Source organism: Eleutherodactylus coqui, chromosome 11, assembly GCF_035609145.1.
Source record: "Eleutherodactylus coqui strain aEleCoq1 chromosome 11, aEleCoq1.hap1, whole genome shotgun sequence".
Lineage (NCBI taxonomy): Eukaryota > Metazoa > Chordata > Amphibia > Anura > Eleutherodactylidae > Eleutherodactylus > Eleutherodactylus coqui.
Window position 1 is genome coordinate 118,745,457 of NC_089847.1, and position 14,601 is coordinate 118,760,057.

Sequence of the window (14,601 nt, forward strand, 5' to 3'; positions counted from 1 at the left end):
ATTAGTCCCTAATTTACATAAAATCTATGGTGCATTCAGTTACAGATGGGATTTTGCAATATACTGTAAATATCTGGTACAGCGAGCGGGTGTCGGGGTATAACATTCCTTCTCCCATAAGAGATATAACACAGGTGCCCACGGATACTGGCAGCACAGAAGACTTTCTAAAGCCAAAATAAACAAAGCGCCAACCCCCTTGAGTTCTACATAGCGGGGGGGGAAAAACGTACTCAAATATCACTTTCTAAAGATAGGACTCTGCCAAACAGCTAAAGGGTAAGCAGAGAAGGTGCGCTGTCAAACACCAATATAAATGCTCTGTTTATACAAATAAATGGCACTCCCCGAGCGGGAACCCAGCGGGAACCACAGGCATCGCACTTCCTTTAAAGGGGTTGTATCACCTCTTATAAAACCGGTGCCTTATATAACTAGGAGCACCGACTACAATAATGAGCAATTTCTACAGAGCGGATGGACAATGTGCAAAGGACTATAAGAGTCAATATGGCTACTGTTTTGGTGGACTGGCAGAAAGAACTCCCAGAATAAGACATCACGAGTACATTTTTAGATTTACGAGTTGGAATTAGTCCAACCCCATAACTAGTGGGTACAATCAGTGACTCAATGACGCTCTGACGTACCACCAATCAGGGCCCTTTCTCACAAATATTTGAATCCCCATTTACAGAACATTTAATGCCCGAGTTCCGCAGGGGAGTGTCCTAAAATACCCCTTTAATGCAAATTAACATAAGTTCCACCCATGCTGAACTGTCCCATGAAAATTTGGACTCTTAGCAAGACTGGCCACCAAAATACATGAGCTTGGCCTCTTGACGTTCTAAACTGGTTGTCCCATTTATCGTCTTTCTATTATGGGCGAGAGAAGTTCCATTAAGGTTCCATCCAGGGATTCTGCCAGGGTTTCCATTGGAAATCCTGAAAACATTGGTTGAGTTTTTGGGATTTTTAACGGACACCTTGACGGGACCCCTGGACGGAGCGATAAATGTGATGTGAATGGAGCCTACCACTAACTGTTCTTAGAGCTGTTTCTATAGAAATTTTTAGGAAAATCTGGTTTCCGAACGCTGACCATCTGTCACAAATAACTCAAGTGTGCATGGCACCGTGGACATTTGCCCTCTCTCGGAGTGGCATATGGGACAGCCACGCCAAGAGCCTATTGAGGGGATGCAAACGTGTCCATGAAAGAGCGATTCCATAATATATCGGAATGCTCCCGTTAGCAGTAGACCCTTATCAATGTAGTTGACTTGCAGACCAATCAGCAGACAAGTTGCTGTTTATGCTAGCCTGTTAACTGGTTTTCAGGATGTCGTAAACATCTTTTGTCTGCTGACAGTTTTTCCATTCAGGCAGTTTCCTACCATATTTGAAGGTGGCTCATAGATGTTTCAAGGCTCATTTAGACAACGATTCTCGCTCAAAATTCACCCAAATGTTTTCCAGAGTTCACCACAATTCTAGTTTTCTAGAGTTGAGCAATGAACTCTTATCAGCAATGCAGGCTGTTATCACAGTCAGCAGCGCTGATAAGATTCTTTCAGCTCATGTCCCGCTGGTAGTTCCCAGCGGGACGCGACCTGTTAGCACAGAGAACAATGCAGCTGTTTGCTTATGCAAAACAGCTGTATTGTTCGCCAAGAGATAGCGGTGGTGTCCTGCTCCGCCTGCATAGCTCTTAATTAGCTACTTAGCTACTATAGTCTATGAAAAGATGATCGCTCAAAACTGTCACTCAAACTGTCATTTGAGCGATTGTTGAGCAATCATCTTTCAGTGTAAATGGGGTCTAATATGGGATTCGCTCTTTACGATAGGATGGGAGCTGTCATAACTATGTTTACAACGACCCTCTGACACTGGGCAAACAAAGATGGCTTCTGCGACTATCAGATGCATATGCCAATTTGATTGGGCAGTAATTGTCACGTGAGCAGGGCTGGCCAGTCAGAGCAGCATGTAGGGTCTTACACTACCGTTGCATACTAATGTACAGTGTGCATCAGGTAGTCAAAGAGGCCGTACGGCCATCCTTGTTTGCCCAGGACCAGAGGATTGCTTTAATGCTGGCATGCCACTAGACTAGGGGGATTTCCTTTAAAAATAATGGTGCATTGCAAATTGCGCCCCCCTACCCCACCTTTACTAGTCCCCTGCGTACAGTTTGCGTTGGTCATTGCTGCAGGGTGGAGGGTCACAGATCTCCATGCTACTTGACAAGGCAGAAGAGTTGTTTTCCTGGTCCGTTCCATCCTCAGACGTCTCGTCCAATTCCTCCTCCTCCTCCTCCTCCGAGTTTTCCTCTTTGGTCTCTGGTCCTTTTTTCATTTGGATAAGGCTTGCAAGTAACATGGAAGGCCCCAAGAGCTGACGATCTATACAATGTAGCTTCCCTGCACGTCTCTTCTGCACTGCAAACCGTGGACTCAGACCAGGTGTGGTGGTACTTGACCTCCTGCGCCCGTCCCTTCTCCCCCCGCGGACTGGAGTAGGCACGCTGATTGGAACAGCTGGCACCTGAGTCACAGAACAGCGCCGCTGCATAGAGAGGGTGGTGGACGGCAAACCAGCGCTGGATCTACGGCGGGCTTTGCCAGTGGTTATGACCACGCTACACCTCCGCAAAGGTGGAGGACACAAGGCTTCCGAAGGGGGAGGTGCGGGCTTCTTCCTGAAGTGCCTTTTAAAAAAGGTATCCATAGTGTGCCCGTCGTGGAGAGGGTACGGCACAGGGTGGTCAACAGAGGACGGGGCTGTTGATGTAGAAACCACCATGTTAACATTCAGCAAATGCCAAGCTGTCACTTCTCTTATTCCATGTACTGAGGATTGATGTGAAACCCGAGCACATGAAATTAATCAATTCCAAATTAAATATGCAAATTACAGACGCTCTATATTTAGAGTCTGCATAATTTTGCATTGCCATCCCATGAAATCAGGTTAAATGAATCAATAATCTGTAAACTATCCAGCACTGGAGGACTGCGACGCTGAACCTACATCCAAAATTCTACTTTAAAGGGTGCGTTCACTGCGATTTGCTGCAAATTTTGGCATGGAGTTCGGTGCAGATCCGCAGCAGATTTCACCCCTTCAATTTTAATTCAATTGGAAGGGTGAAATCTGCTGCAGATCCTCCCCAAAATCCACAGCAAATCAGCAATGTGTGAACACACCTGTAAGAGCTATTCTAAAAAGCCCCGATAGATTGCAGCTATAGCCGCAGCGTTATTCACCACCAGTCCTTACAATGCAGCACTGCGAAGGACTTGTAGTACTGTTCATCCTGAGCTTCCTAGTTCATAAATAACAAATAACTGGCCTGTTTATTAGAACCCCCAGCCTTCTGATGCTTGACGCTTCACTGTATGGAAATTAGACCCTTGAGTGCAATATAAAATCATATTCCAATGTGAATCTACATTAGATGGAAAAATCCAGTGATCTGAATGACTTCCAGGGTCATCGGCGCTAGAATAGCCAACAGAGAATGGCGTGATCGGAGAAAAATGTCCAGCGAAAGGGGATCATGTGGACGTTACAAAAAAAAAAAAAAACATTAATGAAAGGGGTCAGAGGAGGATGTCAGGAATCAATGTGACCAACGGGCACTGGAAAATCAAGCAAACTGCTGCCGAATACTAATACTGCAACTAACGCACCCGAACGCACAACTCGTTCCTTAGCAGGGAAGGACTATAAAGACTCCAGGGAGCAAAAGAGCGCAAACATTGGATCACTAAGCAGTGGAAATACATTGTTAGGTGAAGTGAATCCAAATCTATGTTGCACCGTGCTGATGGGAGGTCAGAATTTGGGGCAAGCAGCATGAATCAATGTCCTCTTTCTGGCAAACTGATCAAGTTGGAGCAATGAGATGGGGAAGGTTTTCTTGGTGCACCCCGGGTCCTCCAATACCGGTGGACGGATGCCACAATGAGGTGCAGTTGTTCTGACAGCCAAAAAAAAAGTGTCCAAACTGGGAGCCTGGAATAAATTGAGTGTATTCCACAACCAAGGGTGCTTTTACACGGGACGATCTGTCGGGCAGCAGACTCCTAACAGGTTGTCCCAGCGATAGTCGTTCCTGTGATTTTATACAAGAACGAGCATGGCTGACTGAATGTAGGAGGAGCGAACCGGGGGCCATACCAGACCACCCAGCTCCATTTACAGTAAGGAGGTTGTTCTTCATAAGTGAAGCTGAACGACGAAGGGGAGTGAACGACTTCTGGTTTGTCGATCAGTCGGGGCATGCCTTTACACCGAACGATAATTGTTCAGATTGTCGTTGGATCGCGGGCATCCTAATCGTTCTGTGTAAAAGTACCATAAGGCAACATTGGATTCCATGCAATAAGGCAGCCCCTTATCTGAAGGGAACAGAGAATATTGTTCAACCCGAGCTACCCAGATTAACCCTTTCCAATCCACTGTCTGACGTCTTCCTACATTCTGATTGAAGCTTGTACAGCTCCAATGTCAGAAGACGTCCGACTGGGTATTCTTACTGTCTATTGCCAGCCACTCCACTGTCGGAGCCTCTCTGGCGCACACACACTGGCTTTAGCCAGCAGATGGCACCGTTGTATAACAGCAAAAAGTGAAAGCCTTTTAGGAAACCCTGAATCCACAACTGGATTGGAAAGGGTTAAAAGGGGTTGTTTCTCGACTGACTTTTATCCCCTATCCATAGGATAGGTGCTAAAAGCCTGATTGGTGGGGGTCTTACTGCCAAGACCCCCCACCAATCCCAAGAGCGGCTGTCTTGAGTCCTCCTCTTCTTGTTACTGCAGAATCTCTGCACGGACGACAGATTGAATGGAGCAATGGCCATGCATGCGCTCCGCCACTCCATCCATCCATCCATTCTCAATGGGACTGCTGGGGATGGCCAAGCGCTTGTGCTCAACTATTTCCATCAGCCCCATATGAAATGAATGAAGTGGCAGAGTGAATGTGCGGCCATCGCTGCAGTCCATCTCCGCAGCGGGGTCTCCGCTCTTCTATGTACACCAGGGTCTACAGGTAGGTCTCCCATTCTAAGGGGTTAATAGTTATAAAACCAATCTTTACTTTGAACCCTATAGCATATAATGCACATCCAAGGTCTAGATACACAACCGTTTTCTACAGGTGGTTAAGGGGTTAATGGTTCTGCGTGGTCATGCTCCCAAGTGTCATCCGCAACCTTTGATGTCGGTAATAAGTGGTCTGAGGAGACGCATTTATGTATATATTAATGAGGAGCTTTCATATGGTAAATGAGTGTCATGTCCCCCACTGGTGCCTGCAGGGGGAGAGGAAGAGGAGACGTGCGAGCGCTGATCGGGAACTTCTCAATGCCCGTCTAGCACAAGCGTATCTAACAAAGTATTAAAGTCTTTACCGCAGTCGCCAGAGCTGCTGTTTTCGTAAAGGGGCAGTGCTGATAAAGGCAAAATCTCCAAATACGAATGTTGGGGACTGCAGCAGAACGTAGGGCATTGCATCCCCTGCAAGGGTTAATCTGCTCGAATGGAGCATCCATGAGCAGTCCTGCATATACCATATACACGGATGTGGACTGACCGTGTGGGCATTGCTTGAGGGTCCATAGCTTCTTCATGAGTTACAGCACTAAAAGGGTATTAAAACAGACATTCATAAAGGGGGGGGGGGGAGTTATGGCTCATATGTATGACCCCACTCGAATGAATCGGATTCATAGTTATGTGTCCCACCTGTGTGAAAGCAGCCTAAGGATGGCAAGTGGGTTAAAGGACTCCCTCAATTTTGTAGTTAGGGGCGGGTATTAGGGGTGGGATGTCTAGATTAAGTGTACACCCTCCTGTCATGTTCGTTTTGGAAAATACTTGTGTTGTCCATAAAACAAAAATTATTCTGTAGTAACTTTTATTAGAACTGTGTTTTGCACTTTTCCTCTGTTACTCCTCCTGGAAATGTATGAACCAATTGGGTGCTACCCTTTACTGCCCAATAGAGAGTCTTCCTAAACTTTTTAGAAACTTGTGACATGTCAAAAGTTCTGATTAGTGGGGGTCTAAGTCCATGTACCTCTGCTGTCATCACAGAGGTACATGGACTTCCACACTTTCTACAGTGCCCATACATTGCTCTGAGCAACAGTGGAAACAGCTGAACAGGCACAGCACTTAGATGAGCACTTCTGCCTGTTCGTTCTAGCGATCCCAATAACGTGTCAGAGTTTATAAAAAGTTTAGTTACACTTTAAAGGTGTTTTCCGGTCATTTAACCCCTTGCAGTATTGATGCACTGTGCTATCCAGGATAGGTCATCAGTAGTTGATCAGTGGGGGGCTGCCGCTTCGGACCCCTGGCCATCGATCAGCTGATCTTAGCCCCAACATTCACTGCAGCTGGCCAGATGTTGACAGCTCCATCCACAATGGGGTCAGAAGTTAGAAGAGCAATAGAAGCGAAGTATTGATTTCAATGGCCGCAAAGCCTTCAATTACACTTCCGGGTTCCACCCCCCTTGCAGATGAGATCAGTGATCGCCAGGTTTCCTGAGTGGTGGACTCCGCCGATCAACTATTGATGACTATCCCCGGGAAAGGGAAATGGTGAAACCCTATAGCCAGTGTAGTCATATTTCCAGGAGGAACAACAGAGGAACAGTTTTGATACAAAATTATCTAAAATGCAATGGGAAATATGCTTATTTACTAACACACATCCAGAAAGGTGACAGTTCTTCTTGAATACACATAAGCCCATGAACAAATCCAGGTGAAGGGGCGCAGCATACAAGGATCTTCACACCTCTCAAATAAAAGGCCCAATTATCCCCTTCCAACACATTTACATGAAAAATGTGCCATGCACTTAGGGTTGGATCTAAATTGTAAGCAGAACAGCTGGAAAGGAGGGGTTTAAAGCCCAAATCCGGCACGCTGGCAGAGGAGGGAGGGGGGATTAGGTTCAGCTCCCCAGATATCAAGAATCAGCTCTGCAGGCTGGCAAGAGATAGATGAGCGGGGAGTTTGGACTTAACACAATACATCATTTATAGTCCGTGCGTCAACTTGTTTGGGTCGTCAAAAACTGTGATTGAGCAGTAGCCTTCCATAAATCACGATGCCAAAAAGTGAGCACTGGCCCCCTGGCACTGCCCTGCGGGTGGGCAGGGCGCTTGTCGTATAGGAGCAAAGTACTCTGTCCTGTTTGTAGGGATGTTCCCGGCCTCTTTCCTAAAGCCATTCTGGACTGCTGCCCAGAACAGCCGAAAAGGACACAGGTTAAAGGTCCTCTCCTTGCAAAGAATAAGCAGGAAGCCGCTTGTTACAAGCATTTCCTGTGCATGGTCTTCTCCACCATAAGAAGCGGCTTGGATGCAGATCTGCGAGTTCAACATCTGCGAGCAGGCACGGCGGTTTTAATTACCCTCCATTATTCGCAGCTCGTTACGTCAAATGTTGGAATATCATTAATCTGGTTTCTCATCCTCTTCCGCTTCTTTCTTTCTCATTGGCTTGTCTTAGAACAGGGCCCCGTGCTGCTGGGATCTCCTTACCAGACTAATCTATACAGCGTCTGCTATCGCGCCGGGTATACAATGTCACTTATCACGTTACACGGATAAGAGGGAGAGTAACCGTACGCCGACGACAGGAATAAATAAAAAAAGATAAGGTTCATGTCCGAGAACACGAGAGGGATTAAGCTGGTAGTAGAGAGAACACAAACCGGGCTATTTATAGGGTCTGGATCTCAGATGCGCTATTAATAGCACAGGTATGTCGCTGCGATGACACGGCACCGAGACATAACACATAGTGTGCACAGGGGGATTCAGCTGCAGGGTAGACCCCCTCCATCCCCACCATAGGCGTCAAGCAGTGTAGAAGGAAACCGTAAGCATGACCAACCACAGACATAGAGCGCCGTCATGCAGACACCGGCTGCAGTTTGTGATGTTCGGCGTGCGAGGCGCGAGCCTGTCTTCCCTCGACTGATTCGCAAGGGAGGATTCTTAAGAAGTTAATAGAAGATTAATAGGGTTACAAATTAAACGCGGCGCTCGTTCAGCCTCAGGATTCAATCACGGATTATTAGGGGCTGAAATCTGCTGCTGGTGCTGAAATCTGCAGCCGTACAGACGTGTGCTCAGATATGTGCGGGTGCTGAGCAGTAGGTATGAATAGTCGTACAGACGTGTGCTCAGATAGGCACTGGTGCTCAGCAGTAGGTATGAATAGTCGTACAGACGTGTGCTCAGATATGTGCGGGTGCTAAGCAGTAGGTATGAATAGTCGTACAGACGTGTGCTCAGATATGTGCGGGTGCTAAGCAGTAGGTATGAATAGTATTACAGACGTGTGCTCAGATATGTGCGGGTGCTCAGCAGTAGGTATGAATAGTCGTACAGACGTGTGCTCAGATATGTGCAGGTGCTGAGCAGTAGGTATGAATAGTCGTACAGACGTGTGCTCAGATATGTGCTGGTGCTCAGCAGTAGGTATGAATAGTCGTACAGACGTGTACATACCTATTGCTTAGCACCAGCGCCTATCTATGAATAGTCGTACAGACGTGTGCTCAGATATGCGCGGGTTCTAAGCAGTAGGTATGAATAGTCGTACAGACGTGTGCTCAGATATGCGCTGGTGCTTAGCAGTAGGTATGAATAGTCGTACAGACGTGTGCTCAGATGTGTGCGGGTGCTGAGCAGTAGGTATGAATAGTCGTACAGACGTGTGCTCAGATATGTGCTGGTGCTAAGCAGCAGGTATGAATAGTCGTACAGACGTGTGCTCAGATGTGTGCTCAGATAGGCGCTGGTGCTAAGCAATAGGTATGAATAGTCGTACAGACGTGTGCTCAGATATGTGCTGGTGCTGAGCAGTAGATATGAATAGTCGTACAGACGTGTGCTCAGATATGCGCTGGTGCTAAGCAGCAGGTATGAATAGTCGTACAGACGTGTGCTCAGATAGGCGCTGGTGCTCAGCAGTAGGTATGAATAGTATTACAGACGTGTGCTCAGATATGTGCTGGTGCTCAGCAGTAGGTATGAATAGTCGTACAGACGTGTGCTCAGATGTGTGCGGGTGCTGAGCAGTAGGTATGAATAGTCGTACAGACGTGTGCTCAGGTATGTGCAGGTGCTGAGCAGTAGGTATGAATAGTCGTACAGACGTGTGCTCAGATATGTGCTGGTGCTCAGCAGTAGGTATGAATAGTCGTACAGACGTGTGCTCAGATATGTGCGGGTGCTAAGCAGTAGGTATGAATAGTCGTACAGACGTGTGCTCAGATATGTGCGGGTGCTAAGCAGTAGGTATGAATAGTATTACAGACGTGTGCTCAGATATGTGCGGGTGCTCAGCAGTAGGTATGAATAGTCGTACAGACGTGTGCTCAGATATGTGCAGGTGCTGAGCAGTAGGTATGAATAGTCGTACAGACGTGTGCTCAGATATGTGCTGGTGCTCAGCAGTAGGTATGAATAGTCGTACAGACGTGTGCTCAGATATGTGCTGGTGCTCAGCAGTAGGTATGAATAGTCGTACAGACGTGTGCTCAGATAGGCGCTGGTGCTAAGCAATAGGTATGAATAGTCGTACAGACGTGTGCTCAGATATGCGCGGGTTCTAAGCAGTAGGTATGAATAGTCGTACAGACGTGTGCTCAGATATGCGCTGGTGCTTAGCAGTAGGTATGAATAGTCGTACAGACGTGTGCTCAGATGTGTGCGGGTGCTGAGCAGTAGGTATGAATAGTCGTACAGACGTGTGCTCAGATATGTGCTGGTGCTAAGCAGCAGGTATGAATAGTCGTACAGACGTGTGCTCAGATGTGTGCTCAGATAGGCGCTGGTGCTAAGCAATAGGTATGAATAGTCGTACAGACGTGTGCTCAGATATGTGCTGGTGCTGAGCAGTAGATATGAATAGTCGTACAGACGTGTGCTCAGATATGCGCTGGTGCTAAGCAGCAGGTATGAATAGTCGTACAGACGTGTGCTCAGATATGCGCTGGTGCTCAGCAGTAGGTATGAATAGTCGTACAGACGTGTGCTCAGATAGGCGCTGGTGCTCAGCAGTAGGTATGAATAGTATTACAGACGTGTGCTCAGATATGTGCTGGTGCTCAGCAGTAGGTATGAATAGTCGTACAGACGTGTGCTCAGATGTGTGCGGGTGCTGAGCAGTAGGTATGAATAGTCGTACAGACGTGTGCTCAGGTATGTGCTGGTGCTCAGCAGTAGGTATGAATAGTCGTACAGACGTGTGCTCAGATATGTGCTGGTGCTCAGCAGTAGGTATGAATAGTCGTACAGACGTGTGCTCAGATATGTGCGGGTGCTGAGCAGTAGGTATGAATAGTCGTACAGACGTGTGCTCAGATGTGTGCGGGTGCTGAGCAGTAGGTATGAATAGTCGTACAGACGTGTGCTCAGATAGGCGCTGGTGCTAAGCAATAGGTATGAATAGTCGTACAGACGTGTGCTCAGATATGTGCTGGTGCTAAGCAGCAGGTATGAATAGTCGTACAGACGTGTGCTCAGATGTGTGCTCAGATAGGCGCTGGTGCTGAGCAATAGGTATGAATAGTCGTACAGACGTGTGCTCAGATATGTGCTGGTGCTAAGCAGCAGGTATGAATAGTCGTACAGACGTGTGCTCAGATGTGTGCTCAGATAGGTGCTGGTGCTAAGCAGTAGGTATGAATAGTCGTACAGACGTGTGCTCAGATAGGTGCTGGTGCTGAGCAGTAGGTATGAATAGTTGTACAGACGTGTGCTCAGATATGTGCTGGTGCTCAGCAGTAGGTATGAATAGTCGTACAGACGTGTGCTCAGATAGGTGCTGGTGCTGAGCAGTAGGTATGAATAGTTGTACAGACGTGTGCTCAGATATGTGCTGGTGCTGAGCAGTAGATATGAATAGTCGTACAGACGTGTGCTCAGATAGGCGCTGGTGCTAAGCAATAGGTATGAATAGTCGTACAGACGTGTGCTCAGATATGTGCTGGTGCTGAGCAGTAGATATGAATAGTCGTACAGACGTGTGCCCAGATATGCGCTGGTGCTAAGCAGCAGGTATGAATAGTCGTACAGACGTGTGCTCAGATATGCGCTGGTGCTCAGCAGTAGGTATGAATAGTCGTACAGACGTGTGCTCAGATATGTGCTGGTGCTCAGCAGTAGGTATGAATAGTCGTACAGACGTGTGCTCAGATGTGTGCGGGTGCTGAGCAGTAGGTATGAATAGTCGTACAGACGTGTGCTCAGATATGTGCTGGTGCTCAGCAGTAGGTATGAATAGTCGTACAGACGTGTGCTCAGATGTGTGCGGGTGCTGAGCAGTAGGTATGAATAGTCGTACAGACGTGTGCTCAGATATGTGCGGGTGCTAAGCAGTAGGTATGAATAGTCGTACAGACGTGTGCTCAGATATGTGCGGGTGCTGAGCAGTAGGTATGAATAGTCGTACAGATGTGTGCTCAGATATGTGCGGGTGCTAAGCAGTAGGTATGAATAGTCGTACAGACGTGTGCTCAGATATGTGCGGGTGCTAAGCAGTAGGTATGAATAGTCGTACAGACGTGTGCTCAGATATGTGCGGGTGCTAAGCAGTAGGTATGAATAGTTTTACAGACGTGTGCTCAGATATGTGCGGGTGCTCAGCAGTAGGTATGAATAGTCGTACAGACGTGTGCTCAGATAGGCGCTGGTGCTAAGCAATAGGTATGAATAGTCGTACAGACGTGTGCTCAGATATGCGCGGGTTCTAAGCAGCAGGTATGAATAGTCGTACAGACGTGTGCTCAGATATGCGCGGGTTCTAAGCAGCAGGTATGAATAGTCGTACAGACGTGTGCTCAGATAGGCGCTGGTGCTAAGCAATAGGTATGAATAGTCGTACAGACGTGTGCTCAGATAGGCGCTGGTGCTTAGCAGTAGGTATGAATAGTCGTACAGACGTGTGCTCAGATATGTGCTGGTGCTTAGCAGTAGGTATGAATAGTCGTACAGACGTGTGCTCAGATATGTGCTGGTGCTAAGCAGTAGGTATGAATAGTCGTACAGACGTGTGCTCAGATATGTGCTGGTGCTAAGCAGCAGGTATGAATAGTCGTACAGACGTGTGCTCAGATGTGTGCTCAGATAGGCGCTGGTGCTAAGCAGTAGGTATGAATAGTCGTACAGACGTGTGCTCAGATATGTGCGGGTGCTAAGCAGTAGGTATGAATAGTCGTACAGACGTGTGCTCAGATAGGCGCTGGTGCTGAGCAGTAGGTATGAATAGTTGTACAGACGTGTGCTCAGATATGTGCGGGTGCATCAATTCAGTCTGACTTTTCTGTTCAACCTCAATTGTATCAGGATTGCAGCGTTAAACTACTTTCAGTATCAGTATTTGCAATCCTTCCCCCCAACAGTCAGTGTTGGCCGGTGTCTGAATGCCAAGTGTTTGCAGACATCCACCAAGTTAGTATTGAGCCGTTTGAAGACCCCACGCTGAGTGGTCAGTGTTGGGCTGTCTGCAGATTTACCCTAGTAGTCCATGTCGAACTGTATGCAGAACCCCCATCCCCCTTAATAGTCAGCGGTGGGCTGTTGGCAGACACCCCCCCCAGTAGTCAGCGGTGGGCTGTCGGCAACCCCCCCAGTAGTCAGTGGTGGGCTGTCGGCAACCCCCCCAGTAGTCAGCGGTGGGCTGTCGGCAACCCCCCCAGTAGTCAGCGGTGGGCTGTCGGCAACCCCCCCCAGTAGTCAGCGGTGGGCTGTCGGCAACCCCCCCCAGTAGTCAGCGGTGGGCTGTCGGCAACCCCCCCAGTAGTCAGCGGTGGGCTGTCGGCAACCCCCCCCCAGTAGTCAGCGGTGGGCTGTCGGCAACCCCCCCCAGTAGTCAGCGGTGGGCTGTCGGCAACCCCCCCCAGTAGTCAGCGGTGGGCTGTCGGCAACCCCCCCCAGTAGTCAGCGGTGGGCTGTCGGTAAACGCCCCACCCCAGTAGTCAGCGGTGTGCTGTCGGCAAACACCCCCCCCCAGTAGTCAGCGGTGGGCTGTCGGCAAACACCCCCCCAGTAGTCAGCGGTGGGCTGTCGGCAAACACCCCCCCAGTAGTCAGTGTCTGACTGTATGCAGAAGCCCCACAGTAAGTGTTGGGCTGCTTGTAGAAACCCCAACCCCCTTAATAGTCAGAGATAGGCTGTTTGTAGAGCCTCCCAACTGTCAGAGATGGGCTGTTTGTAGATCCCACCCCCATAGTCAGTGTTGGGCTGTTTGTGGAACCCCCCGATAGTCAACGTAGGGCTGTTTGTGGTCTCTTAATGGTCAGAGATGAGCTGTTTACAGAGCCCTTCAATATCAGAGATGGGCTCTTTGCAGAGCCCCCCAATAGATAGTCAAGGGCAGTTTGTAGACCTCCTACAATAGTTATTGTAATGTTTGTCTGTCGGTAGATGTTGTCAATATAGTGCTTTTTGTAAACATCCCCCAATATTCAGTGATGTGCTGTTTGCAAACACCCCACCCCAATAGTCAGCACTATGCTATTTTCAAAACAGCCTCCCCAATAGTCAGCGCAGTGCTTGGCTGTTTGCAGATGTAGCAAGTATTGCGCTGTTTATAGAACCCCCAACAGTCAATGCTTCACAACACTAATCAGTCTATTATTTCAATGCCCCCAACAGGCAGCACTGCAATGTTTGCAGCCCCCCGTAGTCAGTGTTGCACCGTTTGCCGCTTCCCCCCCAACAGTCGTCAGTGTTAAACTATTTTGGGATGTCAAATGCCATTTTCTGAATCCTCTCTAAGCACACATTACACCTCGGTACTAATTTATTAACAAATGAGTCAACACCTACCAGAAAAAAAAAAAAAAGTAGAAATGGCGGCTGAGTAGAGTCCAAAAACCCCCTCTTTGCTGATCCTCCATGACAAATACATCCCTGAGACATTCATAAGAGAAAGGTACATAAATGGTCACATACTATACAAGATCTCTGTTTAGTACAACAAAGTGACTGACATCAGGCCCGGAGGCGCGTTAGGTAGTGCGCACAAGTGACATTTGGAAGGCCCTGCAAGGAATTTTTGTATAAATGGAAAACAGTGACATCATCGGCTGAAGAGGTGCTGCAAGATCGAGCCATGCAAATTCATTCAAAGCAAGAGCGAAAAGTACGAGCACTGCATACAGCCCATGCAATCGCACGGTATATATATAAAAAAAGTCACTGGCCCCCCGAAGTAGTCAGCGGCCAATATGAGGTTTCTGATGGCTGAAGTGGAAACATCTGAGATTAAGCCGTGACCTCGGGTGATTTTCCTGTCAGTAATCCCATGGAGGAACATTATAATCAGCCTCTCCTCAACTTGAACTGGCCGATAGCAGGGAGCAATAGATAGCATGCAACTTTGCAAAAAAACCCTAAAATCCTTCAAGGCTTATTCACAAGAAGGCATTCGCGCAAGCGAAATATGCAGTGAATAGAACCCATTCGTTCCCATGAGCGTATTTTGCGCGCGCATTTCGTTCGCGCACAAATAAAATATGCAGCATGTTCTAATTTTGTGCATATTATGTA

The 14,601-nt window shown here is 47.9% G+C and overlaps 1 protein-coding gene across 5 annotated transcripts in view; it reads right to left on the reverse strand.

The window, feature by feature from the left end:
• DGKZ (diacylglycerol kinase zeta) overlaps positions 1–14,601 on the reverse strand; it is a 180,311-nt gene that overhangs the window by 95,960 nt on the left and 69,750 nt on the right. For 3 of the 5 annotated variants that reach the window (XM_066583399.1, XM_066583400.1, XM_066583401.1), the window contains exon 2: positions 2,198–2,789. The exons of the other annotated variants lie outside the window; for them this stretch is intronic. In XM_066583399.1, coding sequence (XP_066439496.1) covers positions 2,198–2,736 — 539 coding nt within the window. In that variant the 5' untranslated portion in view covers positions 2,737–2,789. The remainder of the gene's footprint in view (positions 1–2,197; positions 2,790–14,601) is intronic. 5 annotated transcript variants of the gene reach the window in all.